Genomic DNA, 27,947 nt, shown 5'->3' on the forward strand with positions numbered 1-27,947 from the left:
GGCACAAGACAAAAGAAATATTTCATTTAAATTACTTACAAGTCTTATCAGACACTTGAAGAAAAAATGTTAATGGTAGTAACTGTTGAGTACTGATGAGGTCTCTTTGGGAAATTGTGAATATATTAATTGGCATCTGATAAGAATGATTTGTGCAGCTCATCCTGCCTTTGGGAACAGCAATAAAATAGGTAACCTCTCAAGGTCTTTTCCTTCTACAACACTACCAAAACTAATTCATTTCTCTGATTTGTCCAGCTCCAGGCAATTAAAGCACTTTATCAAGATTGTCCCAGACTCATCACACATTACTCTTGTAGAAAGAAGGCTAAATAACAGACAGGCCATTAGCCACTTACTTGATTTCACTGATAGGTACCTTCCTCTGAGCCAGCTGCTCTACCATGCCTTTTTCTTCTGAAGGAAGCAATACCAACAAAGCTTCACCACCTTCTTTGTACCTAATCAGAAGGAAAAAAATACAACAAAAAACCTCAAGCAAACATGAAAAATAAGTTTTTACTGATGTTTTCAATAGCCAATGAGAATTTACTTTTGATTCCTTGTAAGCAGTCCAAAGAACAGACAAAACCTCTCACTTAACAAAGGGAAAAGAAGAGGCAAATCAGTTAAGCAACTTGCCAACACCCCTACTTGAGCTGATTTTAAAACTACACCTAGACTTCTATACATCTGGGGCTAAGACATGGATTCAGACCAGTGAATCTTTTCTTCCCTAGGTTTGACTTAGTGGCAAACAAACGGCACTTGATCAAAGTGTACTTTGATTACAGTACTAGAAAATCCAGTTACTTGCATTCACCATTTGCCAACAGGTAAGGTTTAACACTTGGTAAAAACTGATTCTGCATGCACATCTGGCAAGCCAAAGACAGGGAAAGGCTATGGAAGGGTAAATGCCTTGGTCTCAAATAACTCCTTCTTACATGTTCAGTAAAGGCTAACAGGTCACAGTGACATGACCTAAAGAAAAGCATGAAAACAGGAGCTCTTTCATTTACAGAAGCAGTTTCCAGGTGTAAAAGAAAAGATAAAATTAGACTGATCCCCTGTAAGAACGCATGTAGCATTCACTCTTCAGTGCACTTAACAGCTGTATCAAATGTAGATGAGCTGGTAATTACTCAAGATACATGGTTAGCAAAGACATTAAAAAAGTCAGCTAATTTATGCTTAAAGCATCTTCTTGATCATTTTCTTTTTGTGTAAGAAAATATCAGTTCCTGCTTTTGGCACCCTTTCGCTTCAGGACCTTCAAATAGGAAAAAGCAGTCATTAGCATGAGTAAACAAACAACACGATGGGGTTAAGTTCCACTGAAGAAGTGGGCGATAATGAACTTGTGTGCACTAAGTCTGTATCTACTGTAGCACATACACTGTTCCCCTTGTTTATATTTACTAATACTTCTTAAGAGTACAGATTGATAGGAAAATACTGCACAGTCCTTCATTACAAAGAAAAAAAAATTCCAACTGAATTTCAGAAATATGCCAGAATTGGACAGAATCCATCTTAAAACCAACTGATGACAGCAATATGTAGGACAAAGCAAAACAGGATTAGTTGCTCTGTAGAGCAGCTTTAAACTCTCTTCTTTAGAGAGGCCAGGCAGTGCAGAAGGATGTTCTCAGGCACACCAAACGAGAATCATACCATTAACTGATAAAAATCATTTCTAGTGGAATACAGGGAGCCCACATTTCTCAAAGGATAAACAGTTATCACTTGGCAAAAACAGTACTGCAGAATTGTTTGAAAACTATAAACACTATCTGTCACAGCACAGTAAGCAATGCAAGTAGCAACAAAATCTGCAGTTAAAACAGTCTGACAGCTTTTATTACATCTTCCTACTTTCATTTGATGAACTTGAAAAATCACAACAAAATGCTCTTGGATGCCTGGGAATTTTTTTTTTCCCCCCAATGATATACACGGTGGGTTTGGATACCAACTTCTAAAGATAATCTACAAATGTCTAGCAAATGTTTTCATTATGAAATGTTAAGCTTTACATTCTAGATTTTGAAATTTTACATGGAAATAAAATTAATACAAGAGAAGAATCTGTTACATGCCAGCATCATATAATCATTTACTGATTATACATGGATTGATAGGAGTATTTTGGTACTGTACAAAAACTATACTGCTTTAAATCCATTTCATTAGTAGACCTAAAATGTTCTTAATACAAAAATAACACCTTGTACAGTCTTTCTAAAAAGTGTTCTAAAACAATACATATGTTTTGCTTAAGGCAATTTATTATCTTTTCCAAGCATGTTGTCACTGCTGACCAAACAGCCCACGAAGGTTTGCACCCTATATACAATAATTAAGGTTGGGAATAACTTGCTTACATAGACCAAGTGCACCTTTTACAAAAGTTCTATATATTTAAGCTCGTATTTCAAAAATTACAAATTTTATATCTGCAAGGTGGTGCCTGTCGGACACTGCCACTACCTGAACAAGCAATGAAATCCTGGAAAGCCACTTAACCTTAGAGGACTTTGCATTTTATTGTAAAAATTGATGATCATAATACCAAGACAGCCAATTATTCATCAAAAGAACTTGAGCTCTCAGAGCACCGTTGGAAAGAAGGATGAAAATATTCTCTTTTATCTACCAGACAGGAAGACAGAGATAATATTGCTGCCAATACCAGTCTCACCAATTTAGAGTACAGAATAACACAGCTCTCCTTTTCTCTCCAAAAAATCAAAGGAAAGGACTCCAACAAGAGCTACATGAATGATATGGTATCTGCAAAAAATGTCTGTTAAATCCCTTAACAATCTTTGTCATTTGTCAAGAGAAGTCTTGATTATACTACATAAACCCATACAAATGATGTTTTCAGATTTGTTAAAGTTAGCCAAAGGCATGGATTTGTGTAGTTTTTTTTACTTGTGGTATTTCTTACCCTAGAGTGCCTGGCTTGCATTATTAAATTGTTTCTTTATCATATCTCTTTTATTCAGTGTGCAAAACACTGTGAAAGGCCAGCGTCATAGAAATCACAGAAGAAATACTCATCAATGGCCAGGGAGTGCAGATATCCCTTCTACAAGCCACAAAACCAAAATCTGCCATGATACAGGAAAAGTCATTCTATGCTTGTCTTGTTTTTATAGATTTCTAGCAGTATCCACTAGGTCAGTCTGAAACAGGATGCAGGATCAGATAAACTCTTCACCCTTAAAATTTGATTTTATGTTATTAGTGCTAAACTCATTGTTTGCTGAGACATTAACTGCTTCAGAATGTAAAAATCCTAAAGACACATTCCACAGGTAATTCATCAAAAAAGTCAAACAACTATTTCAGTGTTTACATTGTCTTCCAAAGCCTTTATGTAGACAAAGTAGTACTACAGCTAAGTAAAGAAACAATCACATGAAAATATACATGAAGAGAGGTTCAAGCACCTACACTTTCTCATTTTTTGCCACCGATTAAGAAAAAGAAAAGCAACATAGAAATATTTCTCAGAGCTATGCCTTCAGAAATTCTAAAGAACTGAAAGACATCTGGTAACTAATGACGCAGTGCAGTCCTTTTCCTTACATGTTTTGGAAACATTCTTTTTTAAATGCCAATAGTTTAAAAACATTTGAAGTTAAGGAGGAACAGTATCTACCCATTTTATACCATAATTGTGACTTAACTAAAACAAACATTTGAATAACAACACTGTTCTTCAGAGCTAAACATGAAAATTAAAGCATCACAGAATTGATAAAGCTAAAAACCAAACTATATTAAATACCATCTGGGAAGGTTTGTTCAGTGGGCATTTAGTTTAAAAAAGCAAAATGCAGGCTATAAAAATAGAGTTTTAGTTGGCTAGAGTACTATCTTATTTCTCAAAAAAAAAACAAAAAAACAAAAAAACAAACCAACCTCATAACATGCTAATCAGAAAAATATGGTGTTAATCTCAAGAGAAGAGGCTTCAATGGAAAATTTAAGTTTTCCAAAGAGTTCCCTTTACATATCTCACACTAAAAGCATACTGGCAATCTTAGGAAAGGACAAGCTACTAAAAACTGGTATAAACAGTAACAAGAACAGTTAGATCTGCTCAAAATTTGTTTCCATTACAATGCCTAAAACATAGGCGAAAAGAACATCCCTTATTATCCTACAGGAATAAAGTTCTCCACTAAAGCAAACAAAGGAACATCTCTGTAATTATTTTCAGCACACATATAAATCTTTAAACCTTTACAGATGATAAAGCAGTGAAGAAACAACCTTGGTTACTGCAATTCTTCAGCAGGATGACTACTTCTGCAGATGAGACAATATTAGAAGCTCTCTTTATTCTTGCTGACTGCAAGACAACTTCAAGTTGTCCATCATCACCAAAATCAAACATCAGTCCTAAAATGCTAATTTAGTCTGATGATTTATTATTCAATAAGTATGCACTTTGACTCTGCTGAAGAAAAGAAAATTAAAAACTTGAAAGTAATCAAACTTTCTTGGACTGTGTAGTTATTGATGATATCCTGTCATCTCCTCAAGATGATCAAGAAACCAGAGAGGGGAACTCATCTTTGCACTGTGATCTTAACCATCTCTAAGGGCACAAGATGCAATTTATTCCAAGTCCATGGACAATTGCATCTTACTTGCAGAAAGTCTTTGTGAAAAAAAAAATCACTTCTAGTTCATATCTGCCTTATTCTCTAGAGTCTGCAGATTTCAATATTTTTGAAAAAGGCAAACAACTTCTCTGCAACTCAATCACGACTTACAAGCAGGAAGCTGTGAAAATCATCATTAGTGCTATAAAGCAAAGGGTTATATTTACAGTGACTGCAGTTGAGAAAAAGAAAGATGACTACAATCAAGAGCAAGTGCCAAAGGCAGACAAAAAGGAAGTGGGATAAATTACTTAGGACAATGTGGTAGTAGCTAATTACAAGTAGAGAAAAATGGTTTAAAAATGTTCAGAACACCATTTCCTTAGCAAAGAAACACGAAGTGTTGCCAAATAGCTTCACTTGATTAAAAAAAAAAAAAAAAAAAAAAAAAAACCACTAAAATTAAGAGGATAGTTTATGCACCATGACAGAATCTGTCTTAAACTTCTGCTAAAAATTACCCTGACCCAACAGCTGGTATCAAACATAAAGAAACAGAATGGCAATAGTCCAGTGAAGACAGGATGAGTTAAAAATGCTTTCATGCAGGCCAAATAGACACTCAATTGTTGCCTAATTTTAACCTATCTTAACCCATCCTTGATCAGATCCAGTCAACAACTGTATATACCCCTAGGCAATACTATTAAAGCAAACAACATTACCATTACCACAAAGGCAATAAATGAAAGCATACTGTGGGTGTTAATCAATTCCACATGGCTGTGCAGCTAGAGTTGAGCTTGTTCTGCCTACATTCAGAGCACTTCTACATCCTTTGACCATTTTAACATATGGTTCAGTCAAATGGACCACATTTTAACTGTCAGTGACATACGAGCTGTGGTCATAACAAAATAAAATAGGAATGGGAACCATCTCATGACGGTTATCGGGCACTAGTGTTCTGCTGTAAAAGCAAATATCCAGTAGGAAAAAAGTTATAGAAAGGAAACTGTAAGGATAAGGTGCATGGATATGCAGACCTTATAGGAAATGTTATACAGGTTGTTTCAAACAGATGTATTACAACATGTTTCCCTAACATTTGTATTTCAGAAGATGTAAGTTGATGCCAAATTTCCAGAGTTAAAGGCAGTATTTCTGCTTTGTTTGGCAAGAAAAAATAATCTATTTTAAAAACTGGTAAAGGAGAAAACTGAGATGATGAGATGATCATAAAATTTGGGGGAGAAGGGTCACAGATATAAAGATACTTGCATAACAGTTTCCTGAACTGGAATATCTCCCATTACAGAAAATGCAATATACAGGAAGTGATTAAGGTATTTACCACACATGAACATGAAGGAACCATAACTGTAATTTTTTTTATACTTTGGACATCACACATTCACCACCATACTCAAAAAAAAGGTATTTTGTGGGGTTTTTTAAATCTGTAACTTGAATGGGATTTTACTGGGTTGACTTGATTAAAGATCTAATTTTAGCCTAACTGGGCCAGCATCGATAGCATCAACATATGCTGTCATCTCATCTGTCAAAAGACATAGAAGTAAAGTGTTACTGCAAAACTTGTGAGCTTAAATCAAAGCCCATTCCCAAAAGTATTGCATTCCAAGCCAACAACCCGCCTTCAGATACTTTATTGTTGCAGAAACTCTCCACAGTAAATCCTTTCAGAGAAAGGAAATCAGGCACCAGGGAAGTCAGATCAACTGTTCAACTACCTCTTTTCGACTCAGATCAAATCTGGAGATTCACCAGAAGCAATCAAGAGACTGCTCTCCTGTAAACATTAAGGTCAGTAAGTTAGGAATTCAGAATAGCATTAAAACCAATCCAAATAAATGTGCCTGATTTTGCACGTGCACGATGATACATACACTCACTATAGTTACGTATTTTCACTCTTCTTCTAATGGACCCTTTGTTCATCATACATACTTGCAAAACCATAAATACAAAAATATTGAATAATTCCATTGTGAAGCCAAGCTATTCACTATGTAAGGCAATCATTTATTCACTACACACTATTCACACCCTTCACAGTACAGAAATAATCTGGACTACTTGATTTTGCAAAACTAATGTTCTTTAAATCTTTGCACGTAATTTTAGTTTCTACAAAGAACCAAGAACAAGATGATTTCATCACATGGAAAAACTGGTGAGCAAAATACAAAAAACAACACAGACTCCTTTCTAGACAATCTTTCCAGAGCAAAGATTTGCCCCTGCAAAGACTGAAGAAATGACAGTGAATTATTTGCTAATAACCTAAAAATGATATTTAATATAAGATGGATTAGGAAAAAAAAGTTAGAGTGAGTCAAGTTACTATTTCTAGCAAGTAATTTATATTTAATTTTTAAACTGTTTCCATTTTTTTTTTTTTTAATAACTACAGTACTGAAGGAAAAAAAATTCAATTGATGCAGGAATTTGTCTGTGTTGCACTTTTTTCTGTAATGGAACAATATAAGACATCTATAAAAATATATCCAAAACATATGAGAATGGATAGTTTTATTTTGAGCAGATCTGTTTCAATCTGATACACATCACAAACAAATCTGTTCACACACACACTATCCTTTAACAAAGAGAAACTAATATCCATATCTACCCCTAAGGGCTCCCACAGAAGTACAGTAATTCATATTTTATTTTAAAATTCAACCATTAAATTTGACTATATAAGCTACTATTTCTAAACATATTTCTTAAACAAAGTATCAGTTTTAGGTCTCCAATATCAGGGTAAATTCAGGCAAAACTTTATTTCCAATCATACTAACTTCCGGGCCCTGTGACATAATGAGAACTGGTGAAATCTAAGTTTCAAACCAAGAAAACATTCTTTTTCCAGGAAGGAATAGAAAGAGTTTTGTTTACCATTTATCTTATGATAAATAAGATAATATCTTCTACACTGCCAGGTTTCTTTCATAATACGGTGATTTGCTATTCTGTTTTTTTAAATGACAAGCACAGAAAATGAATGCATATTGGAATTTCTCTCCCATCAACATGATCAATGGCCTCTTTTTGTAATATGCACTTCTGTTTAAAACAACAAATCTGTAACAAGAGATCTGTTTGCACTGCAATCTGAAACTGTGCTGTACCATCTACAGCAAGTCTTACTAAAGCAGCCCAATAAAAATTACAAGAGACCTGAAAGTGTCTTGACTATTCACAACTGACTGGCAGCAGACAGCCCATGTTCACTGCTGTGTCCTCAACTCACCCAGGAAAAAGAGCTTCTTCCAATGGTTCTGAAAAGCTTGACAGCCCAAAGAGCACTTAAACAACAAAACGTGAACTAGCTTCATTTTTTTATTCTGCTTTAGATCACTTCCAATCCTTTGTTCACTTCCATTTCTCCATTGCATAGACTGTAGCTCAGTGTTCCCAAAAAATTATCAGTAAATTTTGCTATGAAGTCAGAGATTGATTCAGTTTATTTTTTTCTTTTCCATTGACCATTCAATACCCTTTTTCTGTCTGGGAAGTAGCCCATTTACATCTACTGGCGAGTTCAGAGAATCATCTAATTCCACTCTTACCACAGAACCATCATCCCCTACATTCAGTCACACTGCATGAGTGTCCCTGCTTGCCAGTCTTGGTCACATGAAATAATAGACAAGAACCATTACTGGTTCCTGTGGCTCACCAATCTTACCAAGCTAGTCTTAGAATAAACTGATTTCAAAAGGCCTTGGGAGGTTGTTGACTCCTCCAGCCTACACTGGAAGCAATCCATTCCCCACAGCAGCTGTGTCCACTCTGCTGTGCTAAAATACACATGCTTATTTATTTTGTTATTCCAGCTTACAGCATAGCTTCATGTCAGCAGGCAATAGCCTTGGCCACTTAATCGTTCAGCGCACAGGAACATTCCTACCACTCCATTAGGAAGAGAATTCTAGCAGATAACACAGTGCCAGTCAGTACAACTGCAGCATCAGAGGCTACTACCAAGAATGCAGCTAGGATACAGTGTTTAATTTTAGAGAATTTAATAAAGTGAATTCCAAGTTAAATGCAGTGTCAACAATGTCTTGTGACCTCCACTGGCAGCTATTTTTACTTGAGTTAGAATGATGACTTGACTGCAATATTGTATGAGATGGTCTTAATATGGCATTTATTTTTAAACAACATTAAAAGTGCTTCAGTTGGTCTTAAAATAAAAATAGAAAAATAATCAAAACAAGTCCTGATTATTCAGGACCCAAGATGCATATTCCTGAAATACTTTTCCCAATTAAAAAAATAAATAAAAATCAAGCTTCCACCATAGAAAAAGGTACTATTAAGCCACTACATTTTTTAATGTTTTATTGCCACATTAGTCTCAAGGCTTATTAGTCTCACTTTCACACATATAGTGTGCAATTACTTAAGGAGAGCCCCAAAGAGCATTAATGAGCTTCAAAGCTTACACTACAAGACAGAGTAAGATCATTCTACAACCTGCTCCTTTCACCTGTCCATAATTTGACAGATGTGTGTGTTCTCCAGTATTCACAAAGAATTAAAAGACACATTCTTCTTAAAAGCCTTCAGTCATACCTCTTAGGGTCTAAGCATCATACCAGTCACTACAAAGATGGCAGGTAACAGAGTACTCTGCTTTGGGAAGATGAAGTTTTATTACTCCATTTGTTGTCAGAAATACAATTTACTAAAATAAAAGAGGCATGCCTGTATGTACACCATGCTTAATGACAACAACAAAATTACAATTACTTTCCTAAGTCATTGTAAGCACCTAAGAAGCCTAACCAGCTAGGCTGGATTAAATACCATCAGAAGTCTGAGCCAGTCAGACCCAAATCTTATACAGCTCTGGATACATCACAGATAAAAACTGCTGAACAAAAATATTTATTTTAACATTTTAGTGTCAGTGTCTTTAAAAAAAGACTTATGACAGAAAAATCACTGAACTCAAGCAGCAGTTTTTAATAGTTGCTTCTGAAGGAAAAAAAAAAAGAAGAAAAAAAATTAAACATTAAGTGAATGTAATGCCAGGAAAGAAAGAAATTAATTAGTGAGACTTGCCAGGATATAGGTACATCCAAAATTGAAGGTATTTATGCATGAATAAAAAGATAAAATAAACTTTTTGGCATCCTGTCTCACCAATGCAATCATGACTGGATGAAAAATATCCCTATACACATTTTTCATGCCATACCACTTAGACATTATGTTTGGAAAAACAGTTGGGGAAAAAAGTGAGCATCAGGGTGCTTCAAAAATTATTATCTTCTGCTGTCCCCTAGTGGCACTGTAACTTGTTTCACAAAATTCATCAAAGAACACTTTCAAATGTAGGCTTCATATTTTACAAAATAGAATGCATCAATAGAAATTAAAAGCCAGAAGAAATTAGTTTTGCAGGCAATTGCTACAAGCAGCTTTTACTTAGAGTTTTTGAAACTAAATCCCACAGGAAACACTGTAATCTAGTGTTTTAAACCACTGACTTTTCTAAGAAATTGTATGGCAAAAATTACACCAAAGGTATTTACTGGACTGACCATAATATTGTCAGTATTTCAGAAATTCTGTAAATGAACTATTTAAGTCTTTGAAAGTAAGTGGAAGAAACAGCTTCCAGTCATTCCAATTGTAGCATACCTTTCAAGTTTATTAAAAAAAAAAAAAACAACAACTCAATATATGTCAATTCTACTATAAAGTAAAAGCATTACTGGACTACACCCAGATTTTCTTGATCTTACTTTACCATAATTCAAAAATGCAGGAGTTGCAATTTATGTTCTTCAGCAGGGTAAAATGCAAATGAAATGTTTCTTAGGGAACACAGTGGCCTTAACCACCTAAAACTAAACTGTTACCTCTTGTTTTAGATCAAGCTTTGCAAAATTTTAAGACATGTGCTCATGACATGACTGTTTGTCAAAAGTTTTCCAGCCCCTTCCCCAACATAATTTCTCTCCTTTCATAATTACTTTCGTATCACAAAATAATTTGACTTCAAAAGTAAACAGTATTTGGCATCCCAGTTTTAATTACAGTTTAACACAGCATCTTAATTAGATGAGATATTTAATTTAGTTTTCATTCTGTGCAATTATATTTTCATAACCCATGAAAATTTGTAATTATATCTAACCTCATTAATGAGGACAACTAAATTGCAGTTCAGTTCATTTTCATCAAGTTTCTAGAAGAAACACAAGATTCTCATACGAACTGTAGCTATTGAAAACAAGTGAAGCTTCCTACTCAACACTCAAGATTTCAACAAGAAGTACATTCTAATTACCCACATCAAAAACTGCATTAGCATATTTACTTATTGCACAGTATTTGCTTAAAATTATTAGACATCTCCCTTGTTTCATTTTCAAATATTTATGTCATGCTTTTTAAGTTTCCTAAACAAACTTCCTTCCAGGACTGTTCTACCTTAAGGATGGGTCTCCAGCCTGTAGGTTTCTTCAAAATTAATGCCCAGTATAGGCAGAACCTACTGATCTTTGTATCAGATAAGGAAACAGAAAATACCCATGAAGCTTTTCCTACAGAAGGAATTTGCTTTCACTCTCACTCAACACCCTCCAGCTCACACAGCTTCCTCAGATGTACTTCTGATTTCTGCAAGGTCTCTTTCTACTGAAAAATTCACGTAGAAGGAAATGTAATCTACATCCAGCAAGGCATCCAGCACAGCCCACAGCCCGTAAGACAGACACTTTTCCCCAATTTTATGTCTAAATCTGTCCCTGGAGCAATCACAAAAGGCTGTACTTCAGAGGCCACTGAAGACAGACCCTTAAGGTTGCCGCTAAAGTCCTTTCAGAGTGACATTTGAATAAAAGCATTATGACAAAGGGGAGTTGTTTGTCTTTGCACCTCTTTAGAGCTGTTTCCCCATGCTAAACTTATTCACAATTGCTCTTCTCAGCTCCTAATGAGGATTGGGAAAAGGCCTGAGGATTACAACTCCAGGGAGTGCATTAACTGAGTGACAGGACTCAGAAGAAGCACCTAAACACTGTATCCTAAACACTGCCAATTACAATGTGCCAAATACATTGTTTTCCTTCCATCATGACAGTGTGCCATAAAGACAAGATTACAAGCTGCCTGTGGAAGCCACACAGGACTAAAATAAAAAGAAAGACAAAAAAGAAAATATTACAGAATTATAGCCAAGCCTATATGCTTTTCTCTCAATTGGTATGCATAAGATTACATCTAAATTTTGAATTAGCAAAATAGCTACATGTTTTATCTAATTATATACAACATTCACTGGCTTTGTTCATTGACAGGTTTCTTTCAAATTCATTTAAAAATTTATCATTCCCTTCTACTATAGAAAAATGGAGACCAGAGAGACAGAATGGGGCAGAAATGTCACCAATTACAATGAAAACATGGCTAAAACAACTACATTTTGAAAGAGTGCTGAAAGTGTACTCTCATTGTACAGTGACCAAAATTTACAGCCTTCTGATCCAGAAACACAGATCTCATATTCTTATGGTGTTGAAATTCTGTTCTAAGCAACTGCTCTGTCATTAGGTTTGACAACTGCCTATATTGCAAGCTCTACTACAAACAAATTAAATTAGAGACAAGATATAATGCTAGGTCTTGCATTTCATCCTTCAGATAATTGCATGAGGGCTTTGATCTCCTGAATTATATGCAGTAACAGCTTCTGTTTCACTTAAAAATCTACTTCAGAGATGAAGGACATGGTTTTCAACAGTGTATCTGGGTAAATAACTGCCTTCCATCATAAAGACTTAGCCACAAATATTTTAACCAAAGCTATGCTTAAGAATATAATTCCACAGAAGACTTAGAAAATTAAAAATTTAACCTGTAATTAACATTTGATTCCTTCCTCCCAAATTAAAATAAGGAAGAAATATTTCCATTCTTTTGAAGAGTCCTCAATGACACAAAGAAATTGGATCCACAGTCTAAAATCTTATTTATCTATAAATGTCAGTGGCAAAACAAGCTTTTCCACCCACAAACACACTCAACTCATCCTTTGAGGTAATCCTGCCATGGGAAAAAGGTTTTCTATTTTCTCACTATTCATCTTCCTTAATCAGATGGAACCATCAGGATATCTTTGTCTGCTGTAACAAGTCTCTGAAGGTCTCTAAGAAATTATGAAGTTAAATCATTACTCTTAACTAATCATAAGGGTCTTTTAGTGATAACAGCCTTTTTCTTTATAATGTATATCTTAATTTTTTTTAAGTGTGTCTTTAGCCAATGATCTGTGTGTCTTTAGCCAATGATCTGTCCCTACAGTGATGTAATTTTAAACATTAAAATAGTAATGAAAAGTGAAAACAAACCTGGCTGTTCTTCCAACTCTGTGGATATACGTGTTTGCATCTTCTGGACAATCAAACTGAATGACCCAATTTACTGCTGGAAAATCTGTGTAATGAAAATATACATCAAATTAAGTTCACTGGACTCAAAATCCTCCTATTCAAGAGCATTAATTCCTGTAAGAACCAACACTTGGACCCATTTACAGACATTAGGTGCAACTTCTGAAATAAAAATGAAATTAGTTGCATGCATTAGCATACATAAACAATCATTCTCTTCATCAAAGAAAGTTAAACTAATTGTGTGTTCATTTCCTAAATTATGACAGTGCAATGAATTCAACATAATTTCACACTTGACAAGAATAGACATGCTTTGTGTCACACAGATGATAAAACAACTTATGGTTAACAATTATGTAACAATATCTGACCTACTTTTCACCCTCACTGTTAATATCCTCCATCACTGGGGTCTGAAGTTAGCTGTGGTGAGACTGCATCACTTCAGCTGTCACATACAGAAATACCACAGCCCCCTCAAAGATGGGAGGGGGTGACCAAACCTGACAAAAGTCAACCTTTACAACCTTTACTGTCAATGGTATTAATAATAAGCCTTTTCTAACTGCTGCACTTCACTCAGCAGCAGCATGCTTTGAACTGAAGTGCTACTTCCAAACCAAATCTGCAGCTATATTGAATTCTAGAATTATACCCACACTCTAATCCAAACTAACCATGCCTAAATTAGATAGTCACTCGTGAGAGTTCAGCAGTATGGAAGGTATGAGAACTCTTTTTCGTTCCTGACTTGACTTTGAGAGCACCTTCTTTCTTTTTGTAACAGAGTGACAAAACCTCACATTTTGGACAACAGTTTGCTACCTCAGAGAATGACTGGACTCCTGAAAAGTCCTGCGTTGTACTTAAATGCCTCCAAGAACTAAAAGCAAAAAAATACCTTTTTACCCTCATTTATCTTTCTGTCTCCTTATCAGTGCAGTCCTACAATGCCACTCATATAACAGACCTTAAAATTTCAGGTTTCCATTTCCACATACCAGTAGGTTAGCAATTTTTCATATCCTTTGGAATAACCCACAGGATACAGGCATATCAGAAATACTTAAAACTGCTAGAATCTTGCCTTACAGCATGTAGTAAACAAATACATCACTGTTACCATACCACACGTTTCTCTGGGATAAAAAGAAAAGGTAAGAACAGATGCAGCAGACCTCTTCAGTAAAGAGACAGTAGAACACTAAGAAGCATCTCTATTTTGAGCTCCTAAGCAAACTACAGCTTCATTTTTCAAAAATTGGGTCAGTCTTCAGAGTATAAAGTCTGATAAGGCCTCAACAGGTTTAGGTGTTGCTTCTGTGGGTACCTACCCAGGCCACGAGCTGCAATATCTGTAGCAAAAAGCACTGCTGCCTTTTTCCGAACAAAACAAGTGTAGACTTCCATTCTCTTCATCTGCTGCTGCTTGCCATGGAGTGCCAGGACAGGAAGACCAGGCTGAAGCTTACAAAACACTCTGAACAGATACTGAACCTACCCAACAAATCAGGGGGGAAAAGAATTACCAGTCACTGTTAAACATGTTAAGAACATATACATTGCAGATAGCAATTGACATGGCACACCAAATTAAAAATTTCTCCAGAGAAAAGAGATGTTGAGACCTTGTTATCCAACCAGGTACTAAAAGACAAAAGCAACTGTGGCAAAAGATGGTGATGCCTTTTGATGGCATCTCCTAAAGGAAACCAGACTAGGTAACAGCAAGAACTTGGGACATGAGTACTCAGGCTGTATGCAAAGGACCAAAGTATGAAGTCCATCAGAAGCACTTCTTTTAGGTAGTACTGGAGGGGTTTATACTTCAATTCATATCAGTCTACAGTTGAGGTTTACTATTTCAAGTTTCAACAGGTTCTCTTATAAAATAGCCTGTTTACTCTTACCTACAGTACCCATGATGCAGCATTTTTTTACAGCAGGCAGCTATCTAGCATCTTTTTAAGACAGTAGTTACATAAACTGTGTATGCTGCAGGAACAGCTGCAACTCTGAGAATTTCTGTACAACTAAGCCAACCACTTCAGTGTACTCAAAAAATATTGCAACTTCTTGCACAAGTGAATGAATTACAATGAATATTTAGTAGGTCATTGTAAAATAGTCTATTATTGTAGAATACTAGCAAGCAATACCTGCACTGTAAAATATTTGATACGTGCAGTAGTTACAGGTACAAATACCTGTGTCAAACACATGCAAATAGCTTCCATAGAATGGTCCCAAGACACTGATACAAGCAGGTATTTGAAGGATTACTTGCTATGTAAGAAAAACCTTGGCCTGTACTATTTCACAATCACATCTTCTCAAACATGCAGATTTAAAAGATTGTAAGGAAAACAAGTACAATTACTGAAATACTTTGCAAGCTAATTATGAAGCATATCAAAAGAGCCTTACTGACACCAACTTTTAGCATTCATTTTTAACAGCAGACCACAAAAATGGCTGAGAACACTCATGTCTCCAGAACCTTCTTGCATTGAGCCTGGGTCACTGAACTGCCTCGAAGCCAGGCCCTGAATGACATATAGCAGTAGGTGATCCTCCAATTTCCTTTTGCAAATTAGTCCACAATCTCACCTCTCTGATGCATTGACATTTATACAAATATCTTCATTCTATTAGTTTCAAAATTCTGGGGCAGAAGGAGGGACAAAAACATACCTCTTTACAGCTTGCAAAAAACACAATGCTCTTCTTTTTCAAATGAGTTCTCAGGAAAGAGTATAACATGTTTACTTTTTGCTGAAGCTCACAGACAACATAGTTCTGATCCAAAGTTGCTGGGGTACTAAAGAAGAAATAAAAACAAAACCACACCAAAAAGGTACATTTAGATAAATTGTAGAAATGTCTCACTTTTCTTTTAAGCCAAGAATGTCTAAGCCAAGAATACATACTCAGAAAAAGGAGAAAAGTAATCAGGCTGAAAAGCTCTCCCACTTTGAGAAATAAGTCTTAGCAGCTTCATTTGAAAGCTACATCAATTCCCTTATTAAAAGCCAGTGGGAAGGGACAGATGACTTTTGATGTTACTTCTAAATACATTTACTTCCAGTGAGGCAAACGTTTTCCATGTTTAAGCATCGACATTCAAATTGCCTTGACTTAAAATGCAATTTTGTCTATTAGTCCTATTAAAGCATCAGTTGTGCTTAAGGCAATGTCAAAGCAGAGTCTAATCACGCACAAAAAGAGAGCACTGATGTACTTCTACTGATTATATTGAGATGCAAAGTGACTTTCTAAAGCTCTGAATTGTCATCTGAACTCAATTTCTGTTCTTAAAAGCAGAAATAAAACAACAAAAAAAATTCCTTGGGATATTTTCCCTTGAAAGACATCTAAATGCTCATCTCTTACAGCCCCTCTACTTCACCCTAAATAGACCGTGGGTATTCAAAATTACCTTTCTAAAGGTGGTCACTTGGGAGTATGAAATTACAGGAGACTCCTCCAGTTTTTATTCTGTTACTTAACTTGAATTACGCCACAGCACTTTTTGCTTTCTAAGTCTTTCAGAAGAAATTGCTTTTATAAGGCAACAACCTAAGGCAGTAAATTCTGAAACAAATTAATACTTCCCTTTTTTTAATTTGGTTTGTTATCTAATTGAATTCTCCCAAATATTTTGAAAAATTAAATGCATTTTAAAATAGACTTCACCTAACGTGGGAGATCTGTGAAATAGATAGCTGCCAGAATGAAGGCAACATATAAGGCATTCTCTTCTGCTAAGATGGTATTAACAACACTTCTTTCTGACAATCATGTTTAAGATGTCTTTGATAGTACTACTGATTAAAAAAAGGTATTTGCGGTACAGTACAGAGATAATCAAATCAAATAGTGAAAACTTCTCCAAGATACAATGCGGTTCTGCCATACATTTTCCTGATGATTTCTTGTTTGCTCCCAGGAAAGCCATTTTTATCTCTGTGCTTCACCTTTCTCCTACACTTTACATATGGAAATATATGCATATTTCACAGAGGAACAGAAAAAGAATCATCCATGCTCATAAGTAATTTGACACTCAGATGAACAAACCCACAGAAATGCAAAATTTTGATTTTGCATTCTTCATTTGGATTTCAAAAGAAAATTATGTGCCAAAAAGCAATATTCATTTAATGATACATTAAACTTTTTGAGCATAGTACACCACATACTTCCCCTCCAGCAAGGGCCACCCATCCTACTTCAAACTGTAGGGCAGGACAAATTTATTTTACGCACACAGGGCCAGAGACCTAAACACGCACAGAAAATGCAACACATCAGGAAGCCACGTGAACTGACACCACATGCTTTCATTTGGGCACCTAATACTGAATCACAAGCAAGACTTTCATTCTGCACTTTCCCAAGAGGAAAGCACGTCCTTGGAAAGCCAGGTTTCTAAACTGCACACAGACAAACTGTATTTGTGGTGGTCTTGCACAGTAAGCACACACATGCAGGAGGCAAGGAAGGCAAACAACAAAAAAGAAGTTATTCAGAACCGAGTGCTGCTAGCCCCAGGATGCTGGCATTAATCCACTCTGCAGCTTCCTCCTGAGGAAAAAAATTTCCAGTCAGAGAAGCTGCCTGAGGAGTCAAGACAAGCACAGGTCCAGCCTCCCTGTAGTGATTCAGTCAGAATTAGTTCCCTCTTATTTGGAAATTCCTTGCTTTCAGGAAGGCACACAGCAGGATCAGACACTGATTCAGTGATGGATGTACAACTCAACCTCTGATTCAGGGAAATGTCAGAAAAGCAGTTAAATGGGATCACTATCTACTCCCCAGAAAAAAAAAATAAAAATCCCTACATACCTGAATTTGGCTTTCTCATGAACCCAAACATATTCTGGATCTTTCAGACTCAGCCGTGCAAGATCCTTCACAGATTTTGTTTGTGTTGCAGAAAAAAGCAAGGTCTGGCGTTTCTTAGGCAGATTTTCTATGATTGCATTCATTGTATCAGCAAACCCCATGTCTAGAATTCTGTCAGCTTCATCAAGAACTGGATTGAAATATAAATTTGAGAAAAAACTGGGTTTAGATTAAGTTATTAAAAAACTCTACCTTAAATCCATATAGCATAAAGTTCTATCTGTACTTAAAATGCAGAGATTAAATTAACTACTGTCCATGACAGGAATCTCTTTAGATATCTCTGTATTTCATAAAACAAATTTTTAAAAATACCTGCAACAGAAACTAGAGCATTTCCCATAATCTGTGCACTACAGCCCTCAGTTTCACATGCAGAAGCAAAAAGATCAGCATCTCAGGTAAACAGTTTGGCAATTTACAAAGACTCCCTGTCCTATTACTGAAATAAATGTACAGAATGTAAAATAGTGTTGTAGTATTTGTGAAAGAGCAAAACACCTTCCTGTACCTAAACTGAATTTACCATTGAAATAAAGGGTATAAACCAAGTAGCACAGAGACAAAGCTTTAAAAAAGCCTATATTTAATGCAATTCTTGTCTAACTGCCATGAATTGTACTAAGTGTAGCAAGCATAATTTCACATTTTATCAGCTTCATTAGCTTCTTAATTGCTTCTAAGCTCCTCAAGCTATGCTAAAGATTATGCAGTTCTTAGTAACAGGCAAACCTTTTCATTACAGTAAAAATTTTTGTTCAGCTTGGAAGGATGAAAACAATGTTAACAATGCAAACAAAAGAACAAATGAGCAGAAATCTGTCTTAAAACACAAAGAAAAATGTTTTCTAGAACTGGTGCAAAATGCACACACTGCAGTGTATATCCTATATAGCTTGTTGATTATCATGTCAGGAAAGGCACAAGAGCCATAGCCAGAAAGGTAAGCTCAGCATTAGTAAAGACAAATGTAAAAGATTATATGGGGCACTACACTAGGGTTTGGGTTCCTTACTAAATCCCCCGCTTGTTCTTATCATCCTAAGGAAGGCATGTTCAGCAACTGCTTCAGAGAAAGTACACACAAGAAAGGGGTTTTGCTGTTCTTTAATTTAATTTGAACATGCGAAAATTAAATGTTTAAATGCCATTTCATCTACATACCATGACAAGAATAAACACTTATGCAAGGAAGTGCTGCACACAATTATGAGCTGTTACAATATTCCCAAGTACTTTCAAGTACTTAAAAAACTTACTCAACATTTGTAGATCAGATGCATAGAAATAGGAAGTTTCATCCATGTGTTGTAAAAGCCGTCCTGGAGTGCAAATTAGCATATTTATGTGATGGATTCTTTCAGACTCTTCTTTCAGATCCTGAAATGGAGTTAATCCAGCTTAGTTCTTCAGACTAGAAGTCCAATACCAGAGACAGTCAGGCCAGTTTAACCTATTAACAGCTTTTAGAAATAATAGTCAAGGAGCAGCCTTTTCTCTTCCCACAGATATGCCACCATTTCTTCAGCATGCTTACATCTGTGGCTTGAGGAAAAAGTATTTCAGAGTAATCTAAATTAACAGGATCATCCTGGAAGACTTGACAGGAAGGTCCATCCAGTCATGGACACGGAAAAAAATTTAAATATGCATCAAAAAGTTTCACAAGACACAGAATACACAGAAGAAAATTAGTGGGTCACTGATAGGTTCCCACTAACTACACTCCCCCTTGACTTTTCAAACCCAGGAAAGCACTTGATACAGCACTCAGCTATGCTTCCCCAGAGCAAACTGCAAGAGAGGACACGCACCTTTCCTCCAATGATAAGACCAGCTGAGAATTCATGATTCTTCCCCACTTTACGTAGAACCTTGAAGGTTTGATACGCCAGCTCCCGGGTAGGCGATATTATCAAAACCCCCAGGCCATCAGCTGAAGTCCACTGTTGGCGATACAGGAGTTCCAAAGCCTGAAGGAAATTACCATGTTATCATCACCACAAAAATCTCAGAAGGAAAATGTGCAATAAATTGGTAACAGAAAGTGTCATTTAAAAAAAAAAAAAGACAAAGCCACATTAATTAAAATAATGACATGAAGGAACATCAGTGCACATTTTACATAGTTTGATGATATATGAATTCTAACTAATGGTAATGATACTTGCTGTTAGCAAAATTCTCCCGTACCAACCTATGACAGACAGTACTGGGTGGAAAATCATAAACACTTCACTGCACTATTAATCCTACTCTGCCAAATTCTGGAAATTAGGCCATTTATATGATAATAGGAATCAATGCAGAAAAATATGAGAAATTTCCCTGCTCAAAAGGTTTTGTGGGAACCAGGAATGGAACGAGCACCTGGAAGAACGTTAATTATTGAAGCTTTAATTCGGGCTTATAGACTTGAAGCAGTATTATCCACACATTACATACAGAGCATTCCAACTAAAGCTGCTGTACAGCTCACACCAGGATTATTCCTCCTCTTATGAATTCATATTGAAGAAACATTGTATTAGTCAGCAAATCCCAGCACAACGGCTTTACAGGTATGAATATCTGAAGCCTTCTGAAATACTGACAGCTAGTAAGCATACTTGCACAATTAATTTTTTTCCATTCCTCAGCTCTTCAGCATCTTTCATAGCCCTCTTCTCTAAAATTGTTTTAAAATAAGGTTTGTAAAACAAAGTACTTCTACCCTTAAATAGAGTAATCTCACTTGTTTCTCAAATTCACAAGACTTTTGAAGCCACCTACATTTTTTTTATTCTCTACTAATAAATATTTTTCTTAAAAGTAGCATAAAGCATAAATCTTCTTTACTAGAGAGGGTATTCAAAGAACCCATTACTGTTCTCACAGTTACTGACATAACAGACTCCAAAGAAACTTATGCTTACAAAAATGCAAGCAATGTTTAACACAGAATAACTTCATAAAAATAATATTTATCCCCTTTGGGGTTTGCATCCACTTATTTGTGCACTTTAAGCACATGTCTCAATTATACTTTTAAATTGAAGAACTGAAATGCAGATCATGATGTTTTGAGTAAAACTGCCAGACATGTACATCCATGACAGGGGTTTTCATCCCACTTTTCTGCTTGCACCTAGAAGTGTTTTCTGAGGAGCTCACAGGAAGTCCACAATCACTAAGGTCAACTTCGTCATATAAGGTCGATATTGTAACATTTTAAAGGAGTGAAGACCAGTCATCTAAAAAAATCTGAGGAACTGAAACTCCACCATCTAGTTTTCAAATGCTAGAAAAAATGGACAACTAGAGTTGCACCAGGAAAACATTCATAATAGAAAAACAAAGCACTTCCTAAATCACGCAGGGTCCACTAATGTAAGGATCAAGATGAAACTTTTAAGTTGCAGAATATTCCTAGCACAAAAACTACACTTCTTTCAGAAGCTCAAGCATCTTTATTCAATTCCTAAGTATCTTGGCTTTCCTGAAACACTCAGATCAGTTGAATTTTTACTGTTCTCTCAGGATCTACTAATGTAAGCTGACTGACATCAGTATTTCACAGATAACTTGGCTTGAGTAGAAAGTTGTATATTACTTACTGGAACAATAAAAGCCAATGTTTTGCCCGATCCAGTCTTTGCAGCTCCAAGTACATCTTTGCCTTGTAAAGCCAAACCTATGGTTTGCCTCTGTATCTCTGTTACCACACGATACTGAGCTTCCTGCAGTCCTAGTATTTGCAGGGTGGGAAGAGAAGAGAAAGTGTGGAAGGAGAAGAGAACAAAAAAAATAAGAAAGAGAAAAAAAATATTCAATTTTGTCTAGCCCATGACCACATTGCTCTGTTTAGAAAATGATGTACATGGCAATACTAACCTAAAACTTAGTTTAAAGGGAAAAAAAAGTTCAGATGCAGATAAACAATGCAGATAAACAATTTTACTTATATTATTTTCCAAAGGAAAGTTCTATACTCACCTTTAAGGGTTTTCTTTGACAACGGAAAATCTGAAAATCTCTGGATTTCACTTGCATTTATCTGAAACAAAAAAATTTTAATCAATGCTTACAATCCAACCATAAGAGAGGAATAGAATAGCATTCTACAAGTTGGTGTTAACATAAACATGTAGCAGTTCAGTATGATTCAAATTAGCTAGTCTGGCAACCTGTACTAGTTTGACCTAATCTAAACCCCTGGTTTACCATAAACTATTCAGCAAGTAATGATATACTTGAACAATGCAGGCAAATAGCACAATTTAAAGCTCAGACCAACATGAAAACATAGAAAAATTCAAACTGAAGAGGACCTCAGAAGGCCCCTGGTCTCCACCTTGCTAGAGCCCAGATGTCCTCTTCAGAGCTGTGTTTTCAGATCCCAGCAGGGATCTACTGGGAATATACGCTCATCCTCGCTGCAGGGTGTATTTGGGCACCCAGAGCAGCAGCAATATTACATCTGTCTGACTGGGAAAAGAAGAGTTCACCTATGTCCTGAAGCTTACCAGATTCACCAACCTATAGCACTCAGTATATTAAATTTTTTAGAGTTGTCCGACAGGGTTAAAAAAAAAAAAATACTAAAAAAGTAGTTCGTTGTCCTGACACCTACTAACTTAGCCTTCTGTATGCACCCAGATTTGAGAGTTGTTAGTTACACACACACACAGAGTCCCCAACAAAATGTGTTTGAGTCCATGAGTTTGTTCAATGATTTACACAGATGAGGTGCCAAGTAGAGCTCTTGGGAAAAAATGAATTATTTTCAAGGCTGTTCTAGCAGATGTGAAGAGCTTTCACTGGCAAAGTTCACAACTAATAGTAGCAAGACAAAAAACCCAAGAAAAAAAGAGACTACTGTATTTATAAAGCCTGAAAAAGAAGGTAGACTATACAGCTTTGAATGCACGCTGACAAAAATCCATAAACTGAGATTTCTAAATGTCAAATTTGGACCTTTCAACTCATGCCTTTCTAACAGACATTGTTTATCTCCCACAAACTGCTGAACAAAAATCTCCCAAATCAGGGACGAAGCAAAACAGTCTTGAGACCTTCCTGACATCTTGTGTTAACAATTCCAGAGAAGGCTTCAGATAAAGAGCTACTGAGCTGTCAGATCAGCCTTGTATCTCCTTAAGTACCAAGCCTTTTACAGGCTCTGCCTCTTATAGAAAACTGAGAGGTTATAGCTGATTAAAGCACCTAAATCACAACAGCACTCTCATCAAGACAAGTAACTTAATACATTAATTTAATCTCTATAAATAAAAGGTGAAAACAGGTAAAAGGCAATAACGCTCTTATTAAAACCTGGTTTTGATACATTTCAAGGCAAAGCTTTTGCAAGGCAGATTTCAAGCTTTCACTGTGTCCTAACAGAGCAATAAAACTTTTGCCAAACATTATTTTGGAGGAGGGAAAGAATCCTACCAGAATCACCATAAATAAAGGTCTTTTTTTGACTTTCATAAATTGGAATTCTTGACAAGTACTTCCAAATTCAGTTGGTAATTCCCAGTTTTACTATTTTGCACGTAAAATATTTACATTTCATTGATGCATACAGTTTCTGGTTAATTTCAGCCAAGAGACTATCTGAATAGAAAAACAATAGGCCTACAGGAGGGAAAAGTATTTTACTAACATCAAAAAAAATTCATGCAATCGATTATGTGCAACCAAAGGGACAGATTTTAACAGATCAGTGATACATCAAATGGGCTATTGCAGCAATCTGAAATTGTTCTAAATAATTAAAGTATTTCAGTAGTCAACTTCTTTTTAACTCGAGATGACTCAGTAAGAACAGATGCATTAATCGAAAAAGAAGACAAATATTGTTCCACTCTTCTACCTCAAACTTCTCTAAATCAATTTAAAAATTATTACATGCATAAGCCCAGTTCGTTCAAGGAACATACAAGGAAAAAAGTGAGAACAGTACTAAAAGACCAAGGAATGTTGGGAAAGGACATGTCACAAAGCTTCATATATTACTTCTCTGCCTTACATACTTCCAGGAGCTGAATAATCTTATGCTGTAGTACCCTTAAAGTCTGAAGGTATGGGTATATTTTTTAAGTCATGTCCAAATTGAAGGCACAGCCAGGACTGATGTCTGAGGTAGATCTTCTGACAGTCCTATTCCACATCTACATGCACCAGTGGAAAACACCACCAACTTCTACTTGGTTTGTTTCCCTGTCCAAAGTTACTGCCTCTGCTCATCTGCTGGGAACATGTAACTGTGATCTCTCTAATCACCTCCATGTGAGAGCAGCCAGCTCATTTCAAATACTTCAAGTGCTATTCTCATCTAACTCAACTAATTTGACACTGAGCAGACTAGAAAGGATTTTTCACAAACAGCTCCCCAGCACATCAGTTACGCTGTTAATGCTTTTCATCAGCACAACTGCTGGGAAAAGACCATGTCCATCAGTGGCCTGACAGTCAGGCAACAAAGTCACTGAATGAACAGAAAACAGCTCAGCTATGAACGTATAACACACAAAATGGTCCCATGATATGGACACAGTGAAACTAAATTTCACATTTTCCATCTATGCTGCCACACACTTACCATCACATGTCAACAAATGGAAAAAAATAATCCAGTAGCAAAGTATAGTGGTTGAGTCTTAATTATTAATTTTGTCTTGTTTATCCACCACAGTCATTCTCACACACGAAATTATGGACAGGAGGCCAAGCTGGATCATGGTGCATCCATCAGCCATTCTACCACTGTTCCATGCACGCTAAAATTAAATCTAACCCACACACAGCCTATGTGCCAGAGAACCCAGGCAGTGCTCTTCAGAGAGGAGCTTACCTCCTTTCCTTTCTACTTCCCTTGTCCCTAAGGGATCTGCATCATGCAGAACTCACTGGAGGCCCCTGAAGATCCAAGTACATGGCACTTCTTCACAATTCCCACTCCCACTTTAACTAGATCCAGGGTAATACAGAAGAAACACTGGAGACCCAGTAGAAAACTTTGTCAGGGATCAGGAAAGAATATCTGAAGGACTGAAAACAAGAAGTTAGGTGGACAGTCAACCCACCTGTATGTTCACAGGCAAGAGTATCCCAGAGCAAAAGGACAGCAAAACCCCAGCAGAGGTGAGACCAAGAGCACCCAGAACTATACTAATACAAGCATATGTTTACCCTTTCTTAATTCTGATGCAAACATGCCGGAACATTACAAGCCTCTTTTCTTCAACATCTAAAACCACACACAAACACAACCTTCCACTATCTGATCCCCACCTATGCTGCCCCAAGCTGCACAGTAAAACAGAACTATCACCACCCATGCCCAGAAACAGATGGATGTGCAGACACAGTGAAATGGAAACATCCATAAACATTAACATAGCCAAGGCTAGGAGTAGAGGAACATGCCATTTGCTTTCAAGCAGCAAAGCAAATGATCCAGTAAAGCTGAAGAATACTAACTTGCTGAATCTTAACTAACGGAGCTAACAGGACCTCTTTATGGTAACAGATGTGTTTCTTCTATACCTCTTGTCTTACTTTCTGCTCAATCAAACTACAACCACCAAAAAATCATTACCACCAGCTGTGCCGAGTGCTGCATAACCAAGTACAACTGTCCTGAAAACTCAGCAAAAGTCGGCAGGAGGCAGAGCAGCACCACAGGCAGCACACATCTAACCCGTGCTTTCCACTGATCAGTGTGATTCCAAAGCCGACCATCTCCCCCAGGAATTCAAGGGGATCTGAGTGACAAAACCAACACCACTCACTTCAGGTCTCTCACTCAAATACCTATTTCCTGACTTAAGGCTAAACACATTCATTCATACTGATGGTATGCTTGTCGTGCGTCTTCTATGGAGACAAACGTGTTCTATCTCCACTCACATTGCCTGGTGAGAAGGGCCAAGTGCCCCTGTTAGAACCTTTCCCACCACCTGCTTCAGCCTCCTCCTCCTCCTCGCTGCCCTCCTGACCACGAACTCCCCCGCCCGAGGGTCCCACTGCCCCCGGCTCCACAGCCTGTCCAGTCACCTCCACCAAAGCAGCTACTGGCCCCTTCTCTTCTGCCCAGGGAAAAAGGACACAGCATCATCTCTACCTCGTGAAAGCCCTCTGCCCGCCACAGAGCAGTGCCACCCAACACACCTCCTACCTACAGGCACCACCAGCAGCCCTGCCAAACAGGGGGGCTCCCCACCCCTGCCCAGGACCCGCACACAGACACCATCCCTCCTCCTCCCAGTTCTATCCACACACACGCCACACGAGGAGAGGAGTCGCTTGCTCCCAGACCGCCGTGCCCGCCCGCCCCGCACAGCCCCTCGCTCCCCGGCCCGGCCGCACCTCGGGGTAGCGCTGCATCAGGCGGCCGATGTTCTCCCGCTCCACCTGCCACTCGGGCCGCTTCCTCTCCTTGCGCTGCAGCCGCAGCCTCTTCGTCCGCCGGGTGTATTTCTTCTTCCACCGCTCGAAGCTGCGCACGGGGTCCATGGTGGCCTCCGTGGCCGCGCCGCCGCCGGGCCGGCCCATGCTGCCGGGCCCCGCGAGACTGGCGCACGGGCGGGGCGGGCGGGCGCAGGCGGAGCGCGTCACTCGGGCCGCGCCGCCGCCAGGCCCCGCCCGGCCCGGGCCGCGCTCCGCCGGGGCTGAAGGGTGGTGCGGGTGTCGGAGGGAAGTCGGGGTGTGTGGAGCACAGCCCAGAAAAATGAGTTCGTGCCGCAGCAAGGAAAATAGGCTGTGATAGATTATAAAACGGAAAGCCTTAATAGAAAAGGGTTATGTGGTAAGTGAGGGCATAAATTTTGTTCTCAGCAATGGGGTGGTGTGGGGGAATCACAGAATGGATTCGGTTGGAAAGGGCCTTAAAGATTATCCAGTTCCAGCCCCTCTGCCGTGGGCAGGGGCACTGCTCACTACACCAGGTTGTTCAAAGCCCCATCCAGCCTGGCCTTGGACACTCCAGGGATGCCGCATCCACAGCTGCTCTGGGCAGCCTGTTCCCATGCCTCACCACGCTCACAGTGAAGAATTTCTTCCTAATATCTAATCTAAACCTGGCCTCTTTTAGTTTGAATCCATTCCACCTTGTTTTTTGTTCTTTCCCCTTTTGTTCTTGTTTTTGTTCTTACCCCTTGTAGAGCACTACCTGCTCTTGGGGGAAGTCCCTCTCCAGCCTACTTGTAGGCCCCCTACCAGGTACTCAAAGGCTGCAATTAGGCCACCCCAAAGCCTTCTCTTTTCCAGGCTGAACAATCCCAGTCCTCTCAGCCTTTCTTCACACGGGAGGTTCTCACTCCCTCTAAACACCCTGGTGTCCCTCCTCTGTACTAACTCCAGCAGGTCCATATCCTCCCTGTGCTGGAACCCCAGAGCTGCTGCAGCCCTGCAGGTCTGAGCAGAGCAGAGCAGAGCAGAGGGGCAGAATCACCCACCAGCACCACCAAGTCCTTCTCAGCACGGCTGCTCTCCATTTGTTTGCCTGTGTTCATACCGGGAACTGCCCAGACCCATGTGGAGCACCTTGCACTTGGTGCACTTAATCCTCATGAAAGTCCCACAGGCCCAGTTCACAAGCTTGTCCAGGTGCCTGTGGATGGCATCCCATCCCTGAAGTGTGTCAGGCACACCGCTCAGCTTGGTGTCATAAGCGCCTTTTAGATACTGGACTGCTGTTACAAGGTCTCCCTGGAGCCTTCTCCAGGCCGAACAGCTCTCTCAGCCCGTCTTCATAGAGGAGGTGCTCTACCACTCTTTCTTATCTTTCATGGCCTCCCCTGGACTCATTCCAACAGGTCCATGTCTTTCTTGTACTGAGGGCCCCAGGGCTAGAGTGAGTACTCTGGATCTAGTATCAGGAGGAAGAGTTCTGTGGCAAGGCTGTAAATGTTTTATTTGCTCATTCATTACAGGGGGAAACTGACAAATTCGGAAAAATCAAAACTCAGTTGAAAGACATAAA

General features: G+C 38.0%; 1 protein-coding gene across 1 annotated transcript in view; it reads right to left on the reverse strand.

Moving 5' to 3' along the window:
* The window catches only part of DDX10 (DEAD-box helicase 10), a 160,034-nt gene extending 133,488 nt beyond the window's left edge, over positions 1 to 26,546 (reverse strand). Inside the window, exons 1-10 of the mRNA XM_058864478.1 lie at positions 26,333 to 26,546; positions 21,953 to 22,013; positions 21,574 to 21,704; positions 19,792 to 19,950; positions 19,237 to 19,357; positions 17,918 to 18,107; positions 15,764 to 15,890; positions 14,404 to 14,566; positions 13,025 to 13,109; positions 360 to 461 (exon numbers count right to left, since the gene is read on the reverse strand). Of these exons, the coding sequence (XP_058720461.1) occupies positions 360 to 461; positions 13,025 to 13,109; positions 14,404 to 14,566; positions 15,764 to 15,890; positions 17,918 to 18,107; positions 19,237 to 19,357; positions 19,792 to 19,950; positions 21,574 to 21,704; positions 21,953 to 22,013; positions 26,333 to 26,518 (1,325 nt within the window). The 5' untranslated portion in view covers positions 26,519 to 26,546. The remainder of the gene's footprint in view (positions 1 to 359; positions 462 to 13,024; positions 13,110 to 14,403; positions 14,567 to 15,763; positions 15,891 to 17,917; positions 18,108 to 19,236; positions 19,358 to 19,791; positions 19,951 to 21,573; positions 21,705 to 21,952; positions 22,014 to 26,332) is intronic.
* Positions 26,547 to 27,947: the final 1,401 nt, after the last annotated feature.

The sequence above is a fragment of the Poecile atricapillus genome, chromosome 1 (genome assembly GCF_030490865.1).
Source record: "Poecile atricapillus isolate bPoeAtr1 chromosome 1, bPoeAtr1.hap1, whole genome shotgun sequence".
Classification (NCBI taxonomy): domain Eukaryota; kingdom Metazoa; phylum Chordata; class Aves; order Passeriformes; family Paridae; genus Poecile; species Poecile atricapillus.